General features: G+C 51.4%; 2 protein-coding genes and 1 pseudogene across 2 annotated transcripts in view; 2 read left to right on the top strand and 1 right to left on the bottom strand.

Moving 5' to 3' along the window:
* The window catches only part of LOC139684016 (zinc finger protein 850-like), a 124,959-nt gene that overhangs the window by 82,641 nt on the left and 17,918 nt on the right, over nucleotides 1-24,400 (top strand).
* LOC139684048 (olfactory receptor 14C36-like) lies at nucleotides 1,597-2,466 on the bottom strand (annotated as a pseudogene).
* On the top strand, nucleotides 20,259-21,224 carry LOC139684030 (olfactory receptor 14A16-like). Its single transcript, XM_071579640.1, has one exon. It carries the CDS (start codon nucleotides 20,259-20,261, stop codon nucleotides 21,222-21,224), a length of 966 nt encoding a protein of 321 aa, XP_071435741.1.

Below are 24,400 nucleotides of genomic sequence, written 5' to 3'. Positions count from 1 at the left end.
ATCTGCTTTATTTAGTCCCTTGAGAAGCTTTGTCAGTATTGGCACTGAGAAGGGCTCTTTATTGCTTCAAGATCCTTCACGGTTTTCAAGGTATTTTAGGTTTTTCTTTCCACACTGAGACTGTGAGATGTTTGTGCAATCGTGGCCTCCAATGATCTCCTCAGGGTCACAGGAAGGTGGGAGGGAGCAGGGCCAGGACAGCCGAGCCCAACTGGCCCAAGGGATGTTCCCTTTGATGGAGGGCCGTGCTCAGGGTGTTAATGGGGGGTTGGTCAGGAAGGGCTGAGCTCTGCCTGGGCTGGGCTGGGCATTGGGCACTGAGGGGTGAGCAGTGGAGCAATGGTGTTGTGCACCACGTGTTCCTCTTGTGGGGTTTATTTGTTATAGTTCCATCTTTTATTGCCAGTACTGTTAACATGGGTAGTAGTAGTGTGTTCACTGAGGGTAACATGGAACACTCAGCAGATCATTTTCCCTGTGCCTGCTGTAGCCCCTGCAGTTACAGGGTTCTGCTTCTTGGCTCACACCCATATTTAGAGTATTATCTCTGGGTGACATGACTCTGGACAGGCCTGTGCTCACTGGGCTCCATTTATTGCTGATCCCTGGCACACACTGTCCCTGCAGGTCCCCTGTGTTCTCCTGGCAGCTCCCAAGTTGGTTCAGTTAAACATTCACCTGCAACCAGCTCTGTCACATTCTCTATAGCCACAGAAACATTAATCACAGACCATTCTCCACCTGCTTGGGCACTGGCCACACACATGTAGAACCTGAAGCTGATGCAAGTCCCTTGAAGGCCAGACTGGGACCCTGATCTCAGCACAATGAGCCCCTGGAGAACAAGCAAAACAAGGAGCCTCTATAGAGTCTATCCCTTGGCATGTTCTTGTGAGTGACTTTGCAAAAAGCCCCAAGACTTCATGTCTTGAGCTAAGGAGAACCCCTTTCCTGATGGAGCTGCTGTTGTGGAGCCCAGCTGTGTCCCAGCAGTGCCCATGGCCTGTCCCTGCCTGTGATCCCAGGATGAACATGCAGCAGGTCTGTGTCCCAGCTGGCAGAGGACCAAGGCCTGAGTCCAACACAGGGGCTCTGCAGGAGAGTGTCCAAGTGCAAAGAGACCAGTTCAGAAAAGGCCCAGTGCTGGTGCTCCCTGTCAGTGCTGGTGTTTCCTGGCAGTGCTGGTGTTTCCTGTCAGTGCTGGTGTTTCCTGTCAGTGCTGGTGTTTCCTGTCAGTGCTGGTGCTCCCTGTCAGTGCTGGTGCTCCCTGTCAGTGCTGGTGCTCCCTGTCAGTGCTGGTGTTTCCTGTCAGTGCTGGTGCTCCCTGTCAGTGCTGGTGCTCCCTGTCAGTGCTGGTGCTCCCTGGCAGAGCTGCTGTGCTGGGACTCTTCTCTGCACAGCTGAAACTGCCAAGTAGCTCCCTGAAAGCCTCAAAGGAAAAATGCCAGAGGAGCAAGGCTACTGCAAGAGAGTTTATTTTGTTTAAATATAGAGATGGCACAATTACTGCATTAGAGATTTAACGAGTCAAATTAATGAAATAGATATTGAATTAGATGAGAAGATGAATAAAATAATTTATTTCATTGAGGACAACATTCTGGCAAAAGGAACCCATGGGCCACCAAGAAAAACCTGGGAATGCAAGAGGAGCCTGTCATGAGTTTTACTACAAACACTATACAGAAGAAAACCAGAAGGTTATTGCTGCTGCAAAGCATCCAGTCATCATTTTACTCAGACAATCCTTGAGTTCCTGGTTCCTCAGACTGTAGATGAGGGGTTCAGTGTTGGAGGCACCACCGAGTACAGAAATGACAGGGCCAGATCCAGGGATGGGGAGGAGATGGAGGGAGGCTTCATGTAGGCAAAAAATGATGTGCTGACAAACAGGGAGACCACGGCCAGGTGAGGGAGGCACGTGGAAAAGGCTTTGTGCTGTCCCTGCTTTGAGGGGATCCTCAGCACAGCCCTGAAGATCTGCACATAGGAGAAAACTATGAAAAGAAAAAAACCAAAAACTAAACAGACACTAACTACAATAAGCCCAAGTTCCCTGAGGTAGGAGTGTGAGCAGGAGAGCTTGAGGATGTGGGGGATTTCACAGAAGAACTGACTCAGGGCATTGCCATGGCACAGGGGCAGGGAAAATGTATTGGCTGTGTGCAGCAGAGCATTGAGAAAGCCACTGGCTCAGGCAGCTGCTGCCATGTGGGCACAAGCTCTGCTGCCCAGGAGGGTCCCGTAGTGCAGGGGTTTGCAGATGGCAACGTAGCGGTCGTAGCACATGATGGTGAGGAGAGAAAACTCTGTCACAAGGAAGAAGAGAAGCAAGAAGACCTGGGCAACACATCCTGCATAGGAGATGTCCCTGGTGCCCCAGAGGGAATTGTGCACGGCTTTGGGGACAGTGGTGCAGATGGAGCCCAGGTCTGTGAGGGACAGGTTGAGCAGGAAGAAGTGCATGGGGGTGTGCAGGTGGTGGTCAGAGGCTACGGCGCTGATGATGAGGCCGTTGCCCAGGAGGGCAGCCAGGGAGATGCCCAGGAAGAGCCACAAGTGCAGGAGCTGGAGCTGCCACGTGTCTGCCAATGGCAGGAGGAAGTGGCTGATGGAGCTGCTGTTGGACATTTGCTGCCTATGGATGTGGAGCACTGTCCAAGGAGGAAAACAACAGTGTCAAGTATGGGCAGATGTCTTTGAGAAAAATCAAACCCACTACCCAGTAACCCTCTCCCTCCTGCACACACCCACCACTCTTTCAAGAAACTGATTCAGCTCCATGCCTGGAGCCCTGCTTGGTGCTCACTACATTTTCCATGAGGAGCAGACCCTTTGCCCACTGTCTGTGAGGACTCAGCCCTGCTCTGCTCCGGTGGGGTCATGGGCATGGTGGGGACAGGGCCTGTCCTGGTGTTCAGCTGTGTCAGATGAAACTGCTCCTAATGCAAAAGTGCTTGTCACCTGCTGCACTCCCAGTTTCTGAGAAGAACTGGAATTCCAGAAGGCAGTGTCAGAGTTTTGGGTGTTTTGTTTCTGACTTCCCTCATCAACCCTGTGTCACAACCCCTCAGCATTTCTGCTCCTTTCAGGGAGAGCAAAGCTGGTCCTGCCAGGCAGGAGGATTGTCTGTGGCTTAGTGCAGAGTAGGGGGAGCTGCTCTGTCCTTCTGTCTTGTTCCAGCTGCCCTGGACACCTTCCTCAGAGAAAGACTGGTTAGACTCCCATTTCTGTCTGAAATGCCAACAGACATACGATCAGATGGATCCATCACAGACCACTAAATGTCTCAGCCTGGCTCAAGGTCCCATGTGGCTCATCTCACCAACCCAACAGCATTTCCTCAGATGGGCACAGCATCTGCCCCACTGCACTGGGACTTTCAACCTGCATAATTGGGCTGTGAGGATGATTTGCATTCTTGAGGGCAGCTGCCAACTTGGAGGGACACCTCAGAAGAGAGGCAAGTGTCCTAACAATGGAGTTTTATTCAGGGAAAAACACCTCGTTCTCAAGGCACACAGACTTCACTGCCCAGACAAGGACAGGTCAGAGGAAAATTGGAATGTCTCATTCCCATGGACTGACCTGCCTGGGATGAATGACAGGATGAGTGTTTGACTCTGTAGCTCGAACTCCCATTCCCAGGGAGCCTGACTGAGAGAAGGAGGAAACAACCTCAGTAACAAGGGCAAGGTGAGAAACAAGAAAATCCAAAGTGAGGATCCAGATGGGACAGGCCAGGGTAGAGCTCACTGGGCACTCAGGGCAGCATCACCCTGAGCCAGCTTTGCCACCCCCCAAACAACAGTGCCAGGTAGTTGTTCTCAGCCCCTGTGCAGCAGCTCAGAGTTGCCTCTGGAACTCAAACCACCAGGTATGTGGCTTGAGACCTTGATAGAAATCCTTCCTTTGACCTTCTCCTTGAAGTATCCCCTGGAAAATATTCTGAGGTGCTCTGGTTCTGTGAGGAGCCCTGACCCATGAAACTCTGACTTGACAGCAGAAGAAATCTGCCCTGCCCTGCCCTGCCCTGCCAGGATTTGCTGTTTCCACCCACAACCTCTCCCCCAGCACTGAGGGAGCTCCCCAGGCCAGCTGAGAGCTGCCCATGGCAGGTGGCAGAGCTCCTGCCCTGGCACAGCACGCTGGGCTGCAGGACCCTGCTCTGCAGGACACTTTGAGGCAGCCTGGGTGGCACAGCCTGGATTCAAACCCTGCAGCCATCCCTGGGAGAAGGGAACCCTGCTGGGATGTCCCTGGGATGGTGCTTTGCAGCACATCCTCATCTTCAGCAACAGAGACACTGTGATATCCCACATAAGGGACCCCCCAGGCTGTGGGATGTGCCAGCGTTGGGAGATCTTCCCACAAACTGCACATACATTGCCCTTCATGCACTTACCATGTGAAAGCCTGGAAAGGTTCCTCTTCCAGTGGATCCTCCTCTCAACTTTCCTCACACCCCAGGCTGTGTGTAACCTCTCTCAGCTTTGTTTTTCTCCCCTCGGTGGCTGCAGGCAGTGCCCTGAGCCCTGCTGGGCTGTGCACAGGACCTGCTCATCATCAGACCTGTCTCTTTGAAGCTTCTCTTGGTTGCTACTCTTGGTTGAAGCTTCTCTTGTTTTTCCTTCTGTGCCAGGAGCCCAGCTCAGCTCAGCAGCACAGCAACAGCCCAAGGCATTTAATGACCCTTGGGGGGGTTTTGTGCTGGGTGCCTGAACTTTAGTCCCTGAAGAAGGTTCCAGAAACCTCTTGAGAAACCAAAGTTAGATTCAAACTCCAAAGTTTCTTTACTGTTAATGTGTCCCAGTGAGGGACACAAAGGAGAAAACACCTTCGAGGACCAGATAGTGCAGAAACCTGAAGGCAGTGATGACAGGTGGGGACAAGCAAGGCAAAGGTGACTCTGATGTTGAGTAAATATGGATGGGTGTCATTATTCCAAAGGGTCAAGTCATGGCCCCCAGCCCCTGGGAAGGAAATTCCTGTCCCTCCCTCCTTGCTCAGGGCTCTTCCTGGGGCACTGGAAAGTGGGGATGTGAAATGCCAAGGCCAGGAGGATGGGGTGGCACCTTCCAGGCTGCTGAGCAGGAATAAGGAGACAATGAGGCCCCAGGGCTGCAAGGCTCACTTGTCTCCTCATGCCATCAGTGGCACACACAGCAGCCATGGCCAAATGCCTGCACAAGTTGGCTCTGTCAGGGCTTTTCAGCTTCTGCTCATCCCTGTCTCCTCTCCAGCCCAGGCTGTCCTACAGTGTCCATGCCCTGCCCCTTTCCCTGCAGGCTGTTGTCATCCCCCTGACTGCCCCACCTGGCTGGCACCTTCCTGCACTGACATCTCTCCCTCCTCCCTGCTCTTCCATAAAGCCTTGGGCTGATCCAGGCTCCTTCTGGGGGATGTGTTTCACCACAGCTCTGACCTTAGAAAGAAATTCCTTTCTCCCTGTTTCCAGTCTGGACCTCTCTCACTGCCCTTGGTGACATTATTTCTTTCTCATTCTATTTCCAAATACAAAGCCAAAAAAAAGCTGAAACCAGCACTGTGTCACTGCTGAACCTCATGCAATGAAGGGTCCATTTTGACACTACGGGGCCTCGTGGGATGAAAAGAATCTTAAGGCATCATGGAAACTCATGGAATGAAGGGACCATTGCTACACTGTGGAAGCCCATGGAACCAAAGGAGTCTGGGGACTCTGTAGAACCTCATGGGGTTACAGAAAATATGGAAGGTTTAAACAAAGCTTATTAGAGAAGGCATCTTCTTAGAGCTGCGAGGTGCAGAAAGGACCCCCTTGCTTTCTGAACTGCTCCTCAGAGAGGAGCCTGCGTGTGACAGGTTACAATGTGAACCTCAGGTTTACTCTGTGGTTCAAATTTAAGGAATTATAGAGGTTTGATTGAATCACTTTCTCCTGCAGGTTTTAATGATGACACATCAGATACGTGAAATCAATTGTTTATTGTGACAAATGAACAGACAAAACAAGAGACAAGTGAACAGATGAAAGATCTTAATCAGAATTATTTACTGCACTGGGAAAGTTAAAAACATACCAGTAGAGCATATTATAGCATAAAATAGTGCAGTTCAGTGTATCAAAGCAATGATTTTAAAGCAGTTGTATCAGAGCCAGAAAAAAGAAATAATCATTAAGCAGAAATTGATGTAACTCACCACAAAACTAAAGAGGGCAGATCTCTCTCCTTCCCTTAACCCCTGGGTAGTGACCATGAAGAGCCGCCTCTGTGCCACAGGAGAAGCTCCACACACTTCAAGGCAGTCTGTGGAAGGATCTGCCATATGGACCTTGGACCGGGCTTTTCTAGTTACACAGTGAGGGATTGCTAGTCATGTATTTCCAGGCCAGTGAGCAGCTTATCTGTCAGCTCCTGTTTCACAAAGCAAATGAGTATTTGAATCTTGGTGTTGTCAATGGTTGTGTCAGACAAAGGAGCACAGGGTCACAGGTCCCATGAAACTAATTTTTCATGTAATACACTCAAAAGAAAACAAAATAAAATGGAGGAGAAAAAATAGGAAGGGAAGATCTTTCAAATTAGGCGTGTTTATTTCCACAGTTTGCTCTTCTCAGGTCCTCTCTTGTGATATTTTAGTTCTGCTGCCATTTTTCTCGCAGTCATAATTATCTCTAGCTATTTCCTTGTAGTTCAAGGAGGTGCCACTTCATTTAGGCTGAAAAGTGTCTGCAGTTTCAAACCCTCATAGTCTGGTGAACCAGGCTGGTTTTTGCAGAATTCAACACCAAACCAGCACCTTGGTGCCAGCAGTAACTCGGCACAGAGAGCCTGCACTGTTTGCATTCTCTGAGCAGATTCTGGGCCTGATCAGGGCAGAACATCCTGTCACGGTCCATAAGGCCCTGCAGTGCCACACTGGCACCCTGATGCCATGAGGTTCCAGAATGTCCTGGGCTTCATTTGCTTCCAGCAGCCCACACAAGTCACAAAGGCCCCTTGGTTCCAAGAGATTCCACAGTGCCCCAGGGTCCCTCTGGCTCCATAAGGCTCTTCAGTGACAAAATGGCCCATTGATTCCATGAGGTTCAGAAATGTCCTGATGTGTGTTTTGTTCCATGAGGCTCTGCATGATTCCTTGGGTTCCAAAGGGGCTGGATTGTCACAATGACTTCTTGGATGCATGAGGTTCTGCAGAGTCAAAATTGCCCCTTGATTCCATGAGTTTCCAGTGTGTCCCTGGATTCCTTTTTTCCCATGAGGCCCAAAAGTGCCTCAATGCCCCCTTGATTTCATGACGTTCTGCAGTGTCCATGATCCCTTTTTCCTTGCAAAAGCTGTTCAGTGTCACAGTGTCCCCTTTGGTTCCATGAGGTTCTGTGGTGTCACAATGTCCCTTTGGTTCCATGAGGTTCCACACTGCACTTGCAGGAACACACATGGGTGGATGTTGCCCCACCTGCAGAGCTGCCTCCAGCTCTGGGGTCCCAGCACAGCAAGGACATGGAGCTGTTGGAGAGAGTCCAGAGGAGACCACCAAGATGATGAGAGGGATGGAGCAGCTCTGCCATGAGGAAAGGTTGAGAGAATATGGATTGTTCAGCCTGAAGAAGAGAAAGCCTTGGGGTGACCAAATTGTGGCCTTCCAGGACTTGAGGAGAACAAACATCTTACTTACCTGCCAAATCCTGTCAGGATGGCTCTGCTGGATTTCCTGGTGTGCAGCAGGAGAACATGACTGAAACAGGACTTGCCAGCTGCACCATCAGAGGCACAGGGCAAGAAGGTTCCCTTGTCCCAGGGATGGCTGTGAGGTGTGAGGGTGAAGGTGCAGCCAGAGATGCCCAGGGCTGTCCTGCAGAGCAGGGTCCTGCAGCCCAGGGCTCTGTGTGCTGGGGCAGGGACTCTGCTGCCTGCCAGGGTCAGCTGAGCCCGACCAAGGAGCTCCCCAGGACCCTGCTGGGCAAATGTGTGGGTGGGAAGAGTGACCCCCTCACGGCAGGGCAGGGATGGGCAGGGCAGGGATGGGCAGGGCAGGGTCCTTCAGCTGCAATGGCTCTGGGCTTCTCTCAGCTTCAGCTTGAGCTTCTGCCATTTCCAAGGACACTTCTCAGGAAGCACATCCACTCAGAACACCTTCCCCTCCTCAGCCACGTCAGCTGGTCTGGGATCTGCTCTTCAGCCCCTGCACATGCAGAGCTGCCCCTGGGCAGTGGGGTGGGCATGGGCTGTGTGAGCACTGGAGGGAGCTGAGCTGGGCACAGGGAGGCAGCTGCTGGCAGGAACAGCTCCTCACTGCAGAGACAGGCAGGGAGTGAGAGGGAGCTGCTGCCACAAATGCTGGGGAGGGGCATGTGGGCACCTCCCTGCTGTTCCTGTGGCACAGACACCTTCCTCTGACCAGCTCCTCCCTGGGCTCCTTTCCCAGCCTAAGCAGAGTCCCTGCCCTCAGGCCCATGGGGGCTCAGGTGTGCATTGCCCTGCAGCAGCAGAGTCCAGGAAAGGACAAGGCCCTGATTTCCATCTGTTTCTGTGTGTCCCTCCTCCCTTGGCAGGAGCATTGTGGCATTTCACTGCCATTTCCTGTTGCCTGTGCTGTCCTTGTTCTCGTTATTGGGGATGGCAGGTTCAGTTCATGTTCAGACACAAATCTTTTGCGTCCTGCTGTGGGGATGTGCCTGTGGGAACAAAGTGCCCAAGTCCCCTCCATGCAACTTCAGGACATTCAGCTGCTTCCCTGGGTGTCCTGCAGGGCTGCAGGGTGCCCTCCAGAAGGGCACAGCTCTCCCTCAGTATCTCTGTGCTGCCTTGGATCCTCATGGAAAACCCCTCAGTGCTAAATCCATGGAAATGCTGCTTGACAACTGCAATGACTGCTCTGTGTGTCAGTCTGGGAGGGAAAAGATGAAAAAAGTGAGGAGTTTGTTATTCTGCCATTTGGCCCTGGAGTCCTGGATTGCTCTGCTCTCAGCAGTGTGCAGTTTTGTTTGGGGGGAACAGTGGAGTGTGATGCTCATCCAGCTCAGAGCTGCCAGCACAGGGCAGCTGAGAACAGCACTGGTGGGCAGAGCAGCTCTTCTCTCTGCATTAAGGGACCATCTCTTTGCCTCTCAGAATTCACGAGACTTGACCTGCAGTGCAATATAAATATCGAGGCCTTCACACACCAACAACCACTGCTGACTCTGGTGGGTCCAAGTGGGAGAGCAAATGCAAAGAATTCCACAGGGCTGAGGTACCTCCAGGCTCTGGCAGTGGCAGCAGGATCCCAGGGAGACACTTCACCTGCTGCAATGAACTGTCTGTGTGTGCAAGGGAAGGACTTGTGTCTCTGAATAGCCCTGTGTGTCAGCAGGGCATGTGCCCAGGTCATGTGTGGGCACCAGATTAAACCCCAGCACATGCTGGATGTGACTTCTGAAACAACCTCCACTATCCCAGTGAGATTTCTCCTAACTGCCCCTTCTGGTTGACTGCAAATGCCCCTGTCAGCTACATGCCCCTGCCCTGCCTTCTGGCCTGTCCCTTTCTCTGCCCAGCAGGAAAGCAGCCCTGGCTGGGCAGCATTTCCCCTGTGCAGGCAGAAAGGGCTCTGCAGGCAGGAGCGGCTTTGCCCTCCAGCAGATGGCATTCCTGCCCTTTCCCAGAGCACAGAGCACAGCTGGGCAGTGGGATGCAGCCAGAGGCACACACACCTGCCTGGGTCACCCCTCTGAGCTGCCTGCACAGCTTCAATGAGCACCAAACAGAAACAAACACTCTCAGTCACAGGGGTCCAAGCAGGGGACAGGGGACAGGAGGACATAAACTTTCCATGGAAAGGGGACTAGGACAACCAGATATTGCCAATGAAGTTTTCCCTAGCTGGAATGGGGAATTTTCCCAACCTTCAGAAAAACATCTTCCTCCTTCTCTCATGACCTGCCCCACACTGGTTTTGGGAGCAGCCTTAGCATGGGGCTGCTGTTGGCTCAGGGAATATGTGTCACCTACAGTCATCATCTCCTTCTTTCCCAGATACATTTTGTGCCTCTAACAAACTGGACCACTTTTTGCGAGATTTTGTTCCCCCCGGTGCCTGAAATCTCCTATTGTGGCACAATGACATTCATGCTCTTTGTTTTCATAAGCTGCTTTTTAGATCAGTTTTCCCCTTCTTGTTCATGCTGTTGATTAACTGAGGAGGAAAATGAGAGAGAGTCAGTTCTCCCTTTTTAGGCCTCGAACATTCCTTGCTGGAATCACATTTTAAGTTGAAAAGTATTATGATTACTGGACTTCTGAAACATTCCAGTAATTACTATCTTGGATTATGGACAGGGAGGAGATTGGCAGATGACTAAAGCCAGTAGATGAGCCTACAAACAGCACTGCTGAGTGAGGCCCTTTGGGGTTTCCTGGGCTGCAGGAGCTGTACCAGCACCTCCCTCTCATTGGACACCTCCCAGAGCATCCAAGATCCCAAGTTTGAGATATCCAGACAACCATCTGTGGAGTGATGAGCTGATAAGGCCTGATGGGTTGAGGGAGATGCCTCAGGCCCCTCTGGGGGGTGCTCCCCGCAGAAGACAAAACAAGGCAAACTGATAAGATTAACAAAGGATGGAGTGTTAAGAAATACTTGGCCTTCCTTTGAGATATCTTCTATGACTGCTCAAGGGCCCACCCCACCTGTCCTGGGTTTGATCCACAGCTTCCTCAGTAACCAGCAGTAACTAAGGAAGTGGACATTACATAAGTATTCCACAGGTGTTTTCCAGGTAACAGAGGAGGAGGGGAGATAGAAGGAGGTTTAGTCTTGCTTCTTCTGGCAAAGCTTGGAGGAGCAGGAGGAACCTGGAGGGTCCCTTGTTTCAGTTGGTTTCCTAGCCCAGGACATGGTGAGATTGTATCATTGCCTGTTCTCCTCCTTTCTTAAAGCTTTTGATTGTATTTGTCTGTTTCCTTTGCTTTGGTTTGGTTTTGTCCCTCCTTATTCCTTGTTACCCGTTCAGTCTTCCCTTTTCACCTGGGGGAGGGCCCCCAAATAGTGTGTACAAATTGCATACATGGTTGTAGATGTTAGAAAATATAATTTCTGTTTTAATTCAGTTCAGTTTCTTTTGAGTTCTTGCTTTTCTTTTCATTTTTTTCCCTTTGCTGGGAAGACTTTGGGAGAAGGGCAGTCCAGTGTTGGTAAAAGAACGAGGCTAAACCCAGACACCCCCTCAGGCATCTGCATCACCACCAACACCCCCAACAGATTAACTATCAGTCACACAATCACCTGGTGAAGAAAAAAAAGATATAAAAAGAAGGGCAGTTTAACTGCAACTGGGGGAGAGAAATTTTCCACCTCTGGGAGGGCAACCTAAGAGCTACCCTGTCTTCCTGATTCCATCAACATTGCAGGGGTAAGCAACTGAATTCTTACTTTATTTTCTTATACCTTATTAATTATAATTTGCTATAGCTCACTGGGTGTATGTGTGTTAATGGGAAGGGGCTCTATTTTCCCTGTTGCTTTTCTTTTGGGTTATTGAGTGTGTTTAGTGGTGGTGTTGAACTGTTGTGTTTCTGTTTAGTAATCTTCTGTTAAGTTTGCTATGGGAGTGGGACAGTGCTGGGGTGGCCCTTGAAATGTGTGTTGTGCCGGTGTCTTTGGGGGGTATTTTGTACAATCCTGAAGCTGAATGTTGTCACCGACTAAGTAACCCAGATAGTCTTTGTCACGTACCTGTATTAATAAATGTTATTTCGGGAGCTATGGCGAGAAAGGTTCTTTTCTTTTGTTGCTATTAAGTGTTGCCTCAATAGCAGGGGATAGAAGTCCTTCCGACCTGTGTGCTGGCCGTGTGCTTAGGCAGTGCTGCTTTCATAAGGCTCTCATGTTTCTGGAGGCACTTATTGCTAACAATTCTCTCCCTGGCTGGAGTGTGGCTTCATATCAGAGGTCAGAACCCCTTTCAACCTGTGGGGTGTCCGTTAAGTCAACAGACAGTGTTGGGGACATAAGGATTTGATTGTCTGGAACTGCTTACAGCTAATAACTTTTAATTAATACAGTTAAAACTAGAAATCTTTGCATTTCTGTCTCCCTCCTCCCTTTCACATGACACTTGGGTTCATCTCCCCCCACACACCCTGTGCATGCTGAAGTTTCCTCTGTACAATGGCAGTGTGGCCTTGTGAGCTGCTCATTTGGTGTCCTCATGGAGGGACAAACAACCTGTCCAGGGTGGGTGAGAGGCCAGTGCTGGGAATGGTGTTTGCAGGGGCTGAGCTGTGACAGCTGCCCTGGGGCCCCTTGCCCAGGGTGTCCAGCAAAGACACAGCCCAGACCCTGCTCTGCTGGTCCTTCACGTGTGTCCCTGATGCCTGGCTGTGGAAGGGACACTGCTGTGCCCCCTCCTGCTCTCCCACACTTTGGCTGGTCACTGGGTTTTTCTGCAACAGGGCAGTTTCTTGACCTTGTTCTTGACAACCATGAGAAGACACCAGTTCCTTACAGCCCCAGGGTTGTTGCCTCCTCACCCACCCCACAGAGCTCTGGAGGTGTCCTACTGCTCTCCTGCTCTCCCCATTCCACACCCCTCACTCTCTCCCTGGAGAGCCATGAGCATCTTGTGAGGGAACAGAGCCCCATTCCCAGGGGATGGGTGGCAGGGCTTGGCTGTCCTGCTTGGCAAAGCTCATCCAGGGCTTTCACAGCCACATTCAACAGTCCATTTTCCACCTGTACCAGTGACTCTGAGTTGCTGCTTCCCCAGGCCCCAGGGAGGGTCTCCTTCTCTGCTCATTCCCTGCAGGGTCTCTTTTCAGTGCTGGCCTGAGTGGGGCTTGCTGACATCCTCAGGAACCTGGAGGTTTGCTGATGAATTTTACTTTTCTAAAGGCTGGCTCAGTCTTCAGATCTTCAGTTCAGGAATTCAGTGCCAGAGGGCTCATTAACATGCAAAACACTCCAACAAGAAAAGCCTCTGGGAATAATTTTCCATTAAGTCTTCAGTTTTTTGTGCTTAATTAGACACATTTCAGAAGTGTATTCAAAGTGAGTGTATTACAGTGACAGGAAAAATTAAGAAAGATATATTTTCTTCCTTTTTACTTTTTTCTCTGTTTACACACTGACAGTAGCAATCTCTAATTGATATTGTTCCCAAACACCAGGGTGTGGGGGTGAGTGTAAGTGCATCCCTTAAGGAAAGGGGTTTGGAGTTCTACCTTAAAGAGAACAGAGCTCCCTGGAGTATGTGTGGTGGCTTGTGACCAATGAGAGGCTGTGGTGTATGCAAGGTGAATTGGTTAACCAATTATGTGATAGCTTGTTAGATGTGAGAATGCATAAAAGGTGTGGTTATTACTGCCTGACAGTGAGTCAGATCTAGATCTACTGGGATGTGAGGTGATGTCATAGGAACTAATAGGAACTAACTGCTTCTACTATGAGCTATGAGAACTGTCTGTTAATCTACCTTGAATAAAATCCCTAAGTTGTGAGCCTTCTGATCAAGCCTTCTGATGACTGCTGTGCCTGAGCTCTTCTGACCATCAGTCCACAGCCCAGCTCGGTATAAGGGGCTCCCCCTATACCAGGGATGGTCTCCTTGTCTGCTCATTCCCTCCGTGGTCTCTTTGCAGTGATGGCATCCTAACCAGACAAGCCCCTGAGAACAATTTACTTTTAAATTTTCAAGTCTTCTGTGGTCAATTAAACAGATCTCAGAAGCATATTCAAAGTGAATATCTTATATCAAAATAAAAAAGAGAAAAAATATCTTTCGTGTCCTGTTTATTTTGTCCTATTTATACATTAATATCAACAATCCTCAATTGATATTGATCCCAAGCACCTCCTAATGCAGTCTAAATAGATACAAAAATCAAGATCCTTTATGTCTGACAGTCAATCAGACTTTATCCCTACTCCCCACCCCACCATTCCCTAATCAAACACCTGGGACTCAAAGCACTCTTGTGCAAATCTGAGCTTCCTCCACTAAAGGCTGGACCTGCAGGTTTCAGCTCTTTGACACCAACTTCCACCTGCTTTACTGGAGAAAGAGCTGCAAAAGACAAAGAAGGACAGCTCAGTAAAAAACACAACTCATTGCTCTGCTCTGTATAAAGTCCACATTGACTCCACTGAAGTCCACTTCCTGCAGCAGGTGGTCTTAGACCAAAGGAAAGCACGTTCTGGGTCAAGCCCAGATCCCCAGGACCCCCCAAACACTCCCTGCCCCAGATTCTGTCCATATTTGCTCTTTGCACACAGTGAGTCACACACTGAGGTCACAAGATCCCTTGGTCCATAGAGGGAGGAAAAGAGAAAAAGTGAACATAATGATCTGTTGTGCAGAGCTAAATATGCACTTATCCCAAATATTCTGGAGTTACAGGATCCTTATCAAACATCCTCTGCAGTATCTGTTTACTGGGTAAAAGTCTGCCTGGATGGACCGGCCCAGGGAGTGGTTGGGAATGGAGTTACATCCAGGGGTGTTCCCAGGGCTCAGTCCTGGGGTCAGTTCAGTTAAATATCTTTATCAGTGATCTGGACAAAGACATTGAGTGCACCCTCAGTCAGTTCACAGATGACACCAGTTTGGGTGGGATTGCTGATCTGCTGGAGGGCAGGAAGGTTCTGTCTGCAGAGGAGCCTGGACAGGCTGGATGGATGGGCCCAGGCCAGTAGGATGAAGTTCAACAAGGCCAAGTGCTTAGTCCTGTACTGGGGTCACAACCACCCCAAATCCCTGGGCATGTCCTGCAACTGATCCCCACAGCCTGTCCTGTGTCCTTAACCTATCATTTCCGAGGACAAGGGAGCCCTGTGCTCTGGGTATGGAATGAGGTCCAAGTGCCACTGGAGTGGGAATCACAGCTCATCAGGGTTGTGATCTTTGGGAGGTCAGGAATCCATGAGATTTAGAGCCAAAGAAATTTACTCTTCATTGCAAAGACACAAAAATTAAACATGATACAATTTCTAAACACCACAGCAGTTTCCTCAGCTTTCCTCAGCCTCAGCAACCTGGATGACCCACGTCCTTGCTGTGCTGGTCACACAGCCCAGGGTGCTCCTGGCCTCCCTTGCTGCCAGGGCACACGGCTGCCTCCTGCCCAGCTCCTGCCCACCCACAGCTGCCTTACAGGGCTGCTCCCAGCCAGGCAGCTCCCAGCCTGTGCCATGGCCAGGGGAGGCCCCTGCAGGGGCACACACTGCCATTTGTCCTCTGGCATTGCAGGAGGTTCCTGCCAAGATGGGCTCTCCTCCTCCCTCAAGCTTTCCCTGAGCACAGAGGCCTGAGAGACCTTTCCAGTAAAGACTCAGGCAGAGAAGCCACGGAGTCCCTCAGCACCACAGCAGTGTCTGCTGGAATTAAATCCCCCTCCCCATCTGTCCTGGGTTGAGCTGGCAAAACACCAGCCGTCCAGGACAGAGTGAAAGGGTTCCTCCTTCCCCCAACCAGCCAAGGGAAAGAAAGAAGAGGGAGAGGAAGGAAAAAACCCCCTCAAACCCAGGTTTATGCTGAAACTAACTACATGTATTTATATGGAAAAGAGAAAAGTAAGAGAAAACTACAATATAACACACACTTACACAAGTTACGTATAGCAAGAAATAACTTCCCACTCCCCAGTTAATACAAAGCCCATTACTCCACATTTATAAGCTCTCTAAAAGACACCCTGCCAGAAAGAGAAAGTATAACAACAAAATATTTCCATTTCCCTGAACTCAAACAAAATACAAGCAGCAGCAGCCGGAGCAGGGCCTGGCATAGTAGAGGAGCTGCCAGACGTCCTCCTCTTAGTGCAGCCGTGATGGAACTGACCTAACACCTCCCACTGCTGTACACATATCTTAAGTTTGTGTCATCTGGTATGAAATACTTCCTTGGATATCCAGTCAGGTGAGAGCTGTCTCCCAATCCACATAGATTCTCTGAGCCTGCCAATTAGAGGCCTGGCTAAAACCACTCCACATGGCTACACACCTTGGAGAGGGACCAGAGATCTCCAAGGAAGGAATGTGGGGACCTCAAGCAATGACCTGTATACAGATGCTGAGAAACAAGGGCCCAGTGATGTGGAGATGGAGGACAGTAGAGGAGAACCACAGGAGTGCTTGAAGGGTGGGTTCAGAGATGGGGGAGCTTTTTTTTAGTAGCAGAAACAACAGGACAGAAAATAATGCCACCAAGGGCACCTGGGGAGAAACAAACTAAACATGGGGAGAAAGGCGTTTCTCTCCAAAAGCAGTGCTGTGGTGCAACACAGCCCCCAGAAAAAGTCTGGATCAGCCCAAGGCTTTGTATTCCAAGGAAGAGGCAGGGAGCAGGGAGAGATGTCAGTGCAGGAAGGTGCCAGCCAGGTGGGGCAGTCAGGGGGATGACAACAGCCTGCAGGGAAAGGGGCAGGGCTTGGACACTGTAGGACAGCCTGGGCTGGAGAGGAGACAGGGATGTGCAGAAGCTGAAAGGCCCTGCCAGAGCCAACTTGTGCAGGACTTTGGCCACGGCTGCTGTGTGTGCCACTGACGGCATGAGGAGACAAGTGAGCCTTGCAGCCCCAGACCCTCATTAACCATAGAATCATAGATTCGATTGGGTTGGAAAGGACCTCCGAGATCATCAGGTCGAACCCTTGGTCCAACTCCAGTCCCTTTACCAGATCATGGCACTCAGTGCCATGTCCAATCTCACTTGAAAAATCTCCAGGGATGGTGAATCCACCACCTCTCAGGGGAGCCCATTCCAATGCCTGAGCACTCTCTCTATAAAGATTTTTTCTGATCTCCAAGTTAAATTTCCCCTGACAGAGCTTGAGCCCATCGTGCCCCCTTGTCCTACTGCTGAGTGCCTGGGAGAAGAAACCAACCCCCACCTGGCCAGAACTTCCCTTCTGATAGTTCCAGACAGTGCTGAGGTCACCTCTGAGCCTCCTCTTCTCCAGGCTAAACAACCTGAGCTCCCTCAGCCTCTCCCCACAGCACTTGTGCTCCAGTCCCTTCTCCAGCCTTGTTGCTCTTCTGTACACCCACTCCAGCCCCTCAAGAGCTTTCCTGAACTGAGGGGCCCAGAACTGAACACAACACTCAAGGTGTGGCCTCACCAATGCAGAGTCCAGGGGAAGGGTCACTTCCCTGGTCCTGCTGGCCACGCTAGTTTTGCTCCAAGACAGGATCCCATTGGCCTTCTTGGCCCCCTGGGCACACTGTTGGCTCCTGTTGAGCTTCCTGTCAATTAGTACCCCCAGGTCCCTCTGCCTGGCTGCTCTCCAGCCACTCTGTGCCCAGCCTGGAGCGCTGCAGGGGGTTGTTGTGGCCAAAGGGCAGGACCTGGCACTTGGCCTTGTTGAACTTCATCCCATTGGAATCCGCCCATCTCTCAAGTCTCTCCAGATCCCTCTGCAGAGCCCTCCTGCCTTCCAGCAGGTCGACACTCCCTCCCAACTTGGGGTCATCAGCAAATTTGCTGATGATGGTCTCAATCCCCTCATCTAAATCATCAATAAAGATGTTAAACAGGACTGGACCCAACATTGACCCCTGGGGAACACCACTGGTGACCGGCCACCAGCTGGATGACTCCTTGTCCCTGTTCAGCAGCCTGGGAGATGCCACCCCATCATCCTGCCCCTGGCATTTCACATCTCCACATCCCCACATCCCAGTGCCCCACGAAGAGCCCTGAGGAATGAGGGAGGAACAGGATCTGCCTTCCCAGGGGCTGGGTGGCATGGCTGTGATATTTCCTTTACAAGGTCAAGGCTTAGACCTCTCAGTTAGTTAAACACATCTGGGTTTAATCAACATCAGAGCCAACTTTACTTTGCTTGTCCCACCTTCCATCACTACCTCCAGTTTTCTGCTCTAACTGAATGCTGGGGACATTTTCTCCATTGTGTCCCTCAGTGGGACCCATTAAATCTACAAGAAACTTTGCAGTTGGAAGAAGACTTTCTATTCTTGAGAGGTTTTCTCAAGTTCCACTCAGGGCCTGGTGTTCAGGGATTAAGCACGAAATTCCCCCCAGGGGCTGTTGCTGTGCTGCTGAGCTGGGCCGGGCTCCTGGCACACAGGGAGCTCCTGGCAAGCGGGCAGTGCTACAGAGAGACAGCTCTGCCCAGGAGCAGCTCCTGTGCACAGCCCAGCAGGGCTCAGGGCACTGCCTGCAGACACCCAGGGCAGAGGAGAGAAGTAAGACACTGATGAGAGGCTTTGTGGAGTGTCAGAATGCTGAGAGTTCACTGATGGAATCACCTGAACAGTCCTTAACACAGTAAGTCTCTGGGTTCAGGGCGATACAGGAGTGTGCTGGAGGGCTCTCCCAGAGCTCACACATGTTGCTGCAGCTCACATTTGGCAGGATGGCTCTCAGGGTTCCTTTTTGTGGAGGAGGACATGCTCCAGAGCAAGGACAACCTGTGGCATCATCAGAGAGACACAGCATGAAATCTTTCTTCTGGGGATGGCACAAGGGTGGGAAGGTGGGTGCTTAGCCAGGGGTGCCCAGGGCTTCTCTGTCCGAGCAGGGTCCCTTCATTCAGGGGACTGAGTGTCAGGGCAGGGGCTCTGCTGCTGCCAGGGGCACTCTCAGCCTTCCTGGGGATCTCCCAGGGTGCTCCAGGGATAAGATCTGGCTGAAGGTGTGACACCTGTCAGGGCAGGGTCCTTCTGCAGGTGAATGGGTGCAGTGGGGTCAGAGCTGCTCACAGCTCCAGATCACCCAAGGTTACTTTAATAAAGACATCAAGGCAGCATTAACCTGAAGGGAGAGTCTGTGCTTTGAGTTTTCCACTCTTCGTGGTCTGGGGGGGGAGATAGAGATGGCAATTTATTTTTCTTCTCATATGAAGGCACTGAGATTCCATTTCTCATGAATTTCTGAGCTTCTTCCAAACCCCAGCACAGCCAGAACTGCCTCTGGGCATTGCCCTGTGCTGGGAGGGCTCTACAGGGCAGAGCTGAGCACCCAGGGCTGGGATGGGCTTTGGGAGCACTGCCAGGGCACAGCCCTGGGCACAGGGAAGCAGCTGCTGGCAGGGACATCTCCAGGCAGCAGAGCCCTGGGCAGGGAGTGAGAGGGAGTTGCTGCTGAAATGCCGTGGCAGGGCAGTTAGGGCTGCTCTGGCCATCTCCTACTCTGCTGATTTTTTCCCAGAAGAAGTCCCTGATCTCCTCCAATAGCCAGGAGAGCCTTTACCTCAAAGGCCATGGGGTCAGGGGCATCTCTTGACACACAGAGCCCTGATGAGGGGAAACTCCCTTTGCCCATCTGCTTGTCCCTGTGGGGTGTCCAGAGGAGTGGGGCACAATTTCCCCATTTCTCCTCCTCTTCATGCTGCCTTTGTTTCCAACTCAGGTGAGAGCTCCAGGTAATGGGTCTACAGGACTCTCCACTGAGGATGTAACACCTCTGGGACATTCAGCTCTTTCCCTGGATGATCCTGCTGTGCTGCAGGCTGCCTTCCTGAAGGGTACAGCTGTGCCATTGCAGCTCTGTGTTCCCCACAGCCCCTCAGCACCGAGGCCATGGCAGTGGGGCTGCAAGGTGTGTGCAGGCAGCTGCAATGAGCCCTCTGTGCCCCTGGCTGGGAGGGGAGAGCTGAGATCTGCCTTGGGTAGGATGAGACAGGATGAGGAGTTTGGAGATGTGCACTTGCAAACTGAAGTCACCAGCTCTCAGCAGTGTGCAGCTTCTCCTCATGAGAACACTTGAGTGCCTTTGCCCTGCAGGTCAAAGAGGTGACAGCCTTGGGCAGCTGAGAGCAGGGCTGATGGACACACTGTCTGCCCCACACTGCAGGAATGGACGATCCCTTTGATTCACAGGACCTGCCAGGTTTGTCTTAGACATGAGTATAAATGCAAAGGATTTGTGCCTTAAAAACTCCACTCCCTGTGGTGGAGCAACTGGAAGGAAAAAAACAACTATGAGTGCACAGCTGTGCTGTGCAGTCGTTTGAACTGTGAGTGACAAGGCTGAGAAGCTGTTTAGTGCCATGAATGAGTTTAAAAAAACATCACTCCCAGTTCCTATTTATCTGCTGTTGTAGAGTACAACTGATTACTGCAGAAAATCAGCAGAGCTCGATATTCCTTAGAGCTTTCTGAGTCAGGCCTCTCCAGAAGTTCTAAAATGACCACCCAAAGAATTCTTCAGAGTGAGAAGAGGTGATTTAAAGGGTTTACATGAGGACAGGCATAGTTTGTTTTTTCAGAGACTTCTACAGTAACTACTTACTGCTTTTTCTGCTTGGACAGGTGCCAATACCCAGAGACAGCAAATGTCCAACAGCAGCTCCATCAGCCACTTCCTCCTGCTGGCATTGGCAGACACGCGGCAGCTGCAGCTCCTGCACTTCTGGCTCTTCCTGGGCATCTCCCTGGCTGCCCTCCTGGGCAACGGCCTCATCATCTGCGCCGTAGCCTCTGACCACCACCTGCACACCCCCATGCACTTCTTCCTGCTCAACCTGTCCCTCACAGACCTGGGCTCCATCTGCACCACTGTCCCCAAAGCCATGCACAACTCCCTCTGGGGCACCAGGACCATCTCCTATGCAGGATGTGTTGCCCAGGTCTTCTTGCTTATTTTGTTCCTTGTGACAGAGTATTCCCTCCTCACCATCATGTGCTACGACCGCTACGTTGCCATCTGCAAACCCCTGCACTACGGGACCCTCCTGGGCAGCAGAGCTTGTGCCCACATGGCAGCAGCTGCCTGGGCCACTGTGTTTCTCTATGGTCTGCTGCACACAGTCAATACATTTTCCCTGCCCCTGTGCCAGGGAAATGCCCTGGGCCAGTTCTTCTGTGAAATCCCCCAGATCCTCAAGCTCTCCTGCTCAAAATCCTACCTCAGGGAACTCGGGCTCATTGTGGTTAGTGGTTTTCTATTTCTGGGATGCTTCATTTTCATTGTTTTCTCCTATGTGCAGATCTTCAGGTCTGTGCTGAGGATCCCCTCTGAGCAGGGAAGGCACAAAGCGTTTTCCACGTGCCTCCCTCACCTGGTTGTGGTCTCCCTGTTTCTCACCACTGTCTTATTTGCCTACCTGAAGCCTCTTTCTGTCTCCTCCCCATCCCTGGACCTGGTGGTGTCAGTTTTGTACTCAGTGGTACCTCCAACACTGAACCCCCTCATCTACAGCTTGAGGAACCAGGAGCTCAAGGATGCTGTGAGGAAAATGATGACTGGATGCTTTGCAGCAGCCAGAGACTCCTTGCTTTGCTTTGCCAATGGCTCATAGTGTATGTCATGAGAGGCCAAGGCTGTTCTCATTTATAATTTTACTTTTTTTTCTCCTCCTGATTTTATGTTATTTAAAAAATGTCACTATTCATTCTTTTCCATTATTTATCCTCTCCATCGTGTGTGACCAAGCCCAAGGACTGGCCTGGACATCCCATCATAGGGGCTGTTCCCCACCCTGGATGCTCCTGCCCTGGGCTGGGGCTGCACAGGGGGCTGTGGGATGAGCTGAGGGGCAGTGGGGCAAAAAGAGGCCACAGAGCCACTGCCAGGGGGTGACAGCAAGGCCAGGCACAGACAAGGAATTCCTGGGCATGGCCTGAGCTGTGCATGTGGAACTGTGGGAAAGGCAAAGCTCCCCTGGAGTTGGTGGCTGCAGGAAAAGTCAAGAGCCAAAAGAGCCTCAGTGGCTGTACTGGAGACCAAGGCTGAAGGAGGGAAATGCTGGGCTGCTGTGGGATGGGGAGGGGGATTTAATTCCAGCAGACACTGCTGTGGTGCTGAGGGACTCCATGGCTTCTCTGCCTGAGTCTTTACTGGAAAGGTCTCTCAGGCCTCTGTGCTCAGGGAAAGCTTGAGGGAGGAGGAGAGCCCATCTTGGCAGGAACCTCCTGCAATGCCAGAGGGACAAATGGCAGTGTGTGCCCCTGCAGGGGCCTCCCCTGGCCATGGCACAGGCTGGGAGCTGCCTGGCTGGGAGCAGCCCTGTAAGGCAGCTGTGGGTGGGCAGGAGCTGGGCAGGAGGCAGCCGTGTGCCCTGGCAGCAAGGGAGGCCAGGAGCACCCTGGGCTGTGTGACCAGCACAGCAAGGACGTGGGTCATCCAGGTTGCTGAGGCTGAGGAAAGCTGAGGAAGCAGCTGTGGTATTTAGCAATTGTATCATGTTTAATTTTTGTGTCTTGACCATGAAAAAAAACTTTCTGTGGCTGTAAATCTCACCAGTTCCTGGACCCCAAAGAACACAAACCTGAGGAGTTTCGGTTCCCACTCCAGTGGCACCTCATTCCATACCCAGAGCACAGAGCTCCCTTGTCTCACAGAATCCGTGGAAATGGAGGGATAAAGGACACAGGACAGGCTGTGGGGATCAGTTGCAGAGCATGGCCAAGAATCTAAGATGGTTGTGACCCCAGGCCAGGACCCATCATTTGACCTTGTTGAACCTCATCCAGCTGGCCTGGGCCCATCAGTCCAGACTGTCCAGACTCCTCTGCAGAGCCTTCCTGCCCCTCCAGCAGGTCAGCAATCCTACCGACTTGGTGTCATCTGCGAATTGACTGAGGGTGCCCTCAATGCCCTCGTCCAGATCACTGATGAAGATGCTTAACTGAACTGACCCCAATACTGAGCCCTGGGTACACCATTGGATGTAACTCCATTCCCCACCACTCCCTGGGCCTGTTCACCAAAATAGATTTTTCCCCACTGAACAGGTGTTGCAAAGGATATTTGAGAAAGTTCCTGTAACTCCAGAATATTTGGGATAAGTGCATATTTAGCTCTGCACTATAGACCATTTTGTTCACTTTCTCTCTTTTCCTCCCTCTGTGGATCGAGGGATCTTGTGACCTCAGTGTGTGACTGGCTGTGTGCAAAGAGCAAATATGGACAGAATCTGGGGCAGGGAGTGTTTGGGGGGACCGTGGGATCTGTGCTTCACACAGAACATGTTTGCCATTGGTCTAAGACTACCTACTGCAGAAAGTGGACTTCAGTGGAGGCAATGTGGACTTTATACAGAGCAGAGCAATGAGTTGTGTTTTCTACTGAGCTGTGCCTTCTTTGGTTTTGTTTGCTGACAATAAATGAACATCCCTCTGTGTCTCATGCAGCTCTTCCTTCAGTAAAGCAGGTGGGAGTTGGTGCCAAGGAGCTGAAACCTGCAGGTCCAGCCTTTGCTGGAGGAAACTCAGATTTGCACAAGGCTGCTTTCAGTCCCAGGGGTCTGATGAGGGAATGGTGGGGTGGGGAGTAGGGATAAAGTCTGATTGACTGTCAGACAAAAAGGATCTTGATTTTCATATCAATTCAGACTGCATTAGGAGGTTCTCAGGATCAATATCAATTAGGGATTGCTGATATTAATGTATAAACAGGAAAAATTAAACAGACCACAAAAGACATTTTTGCTCTTTTTTATTTTAAAATAAGATATTCACTTTGAATATGCTTCTGAGATCTGTTTAATTAACCACAGAAGACTTGAAAATTTAAAAGTAAATTATTGTCAGGGGCTTTTCTGGTTAGGATATCATCACTGAAAAGAGACCATGAAGAGAACGAGCAGACAAGGAGACCCTTCCTGGCGCTTGAGAACAATATCAATTAGAGATTGCTGCTATTAATTTATAAACAGGGAGAAAAGTAAAAAGGGTCTCCTTGAACTCCTGCTGCCACTGCCAGGGGCTGGAGGCACCTCAGCCCTGCAGAGCCCCCACCCTGCACACTCACAAACTTCAGATCAACACTGGGATTTTCCTTGCCCTGGCCCTTCCCAGTCCAGCCCCTCCCTGATCCCCCCATCTCCCTGCCCCTGCCCCAGCCCAGCAGAGCAGCCCAGTCATGTTTGCCCTGCAGCAAGAAATGGAGGAAATGGAGGTCAGGGGCAGTGACCCTGTGTGTGGAATGCTCAGGACATCTTCAGCTCAGGCAGCTCCTGCAGCCCCAAGGCCAGCCCTGCTCCCCAGGACAGCAGGAGAGACTCGGCCCCAAAGGCTCCTCAGGCAGATCCTGCTGCCCCAGGGACAGGGCAGCCTCTTTCCATGTCTCCTCTGCACACACAGGCTGTCCTGCTCTTCTCCTGGCACTTCCCATCTCCCCACAGAGCCTTTCCCCAGGGGAACACGTCTGTGCTGGCCTGACCAGCCATTCCTGCAGCCCCTCCCCGTGCTCCCCACAGCCCCTGAGCTGGGGGTGCTGCTCTGCAGGGCGCGGGGGCTGTGGTGCCCAGGGCCATGGGGGGACTCTGCTGGGCTGTTCTGGTCAAGCTGGGAGGCAGAGCCAGCTGATGGTGGTCCCTGCCACTGACCACCTGCCACACCAGCTCTTGAGTGGCCACAGAGGGTGCTCAGAGGTGTCCTGCCTTGTGCCAGTGCTGGGAGATGGGTCTGGGGGCTGCACTGGATCTAATCTATGAACCTTCACTGACCAGAACACGAAGCCCTCACCAGACTC

Source organism: Pithys albifrons, chromosome 31 (genome assembly GCF_047495875.1).
Source record: "Pithys albifrons albifrons isolate INPA30051 chromosome 31, PitAlb_v1, whole genome shotgun sequence".
In the NCBI taxonomy this organism is placed as follows: Eukaryota; Metazoa; Chordata; class Aves; order Passeriformes; family Thamnophilidae; genus Pithys; species Pithys albifrons.
This window is presented reverse-complemented; position numbering and strand designations above follow the sequence as displayed.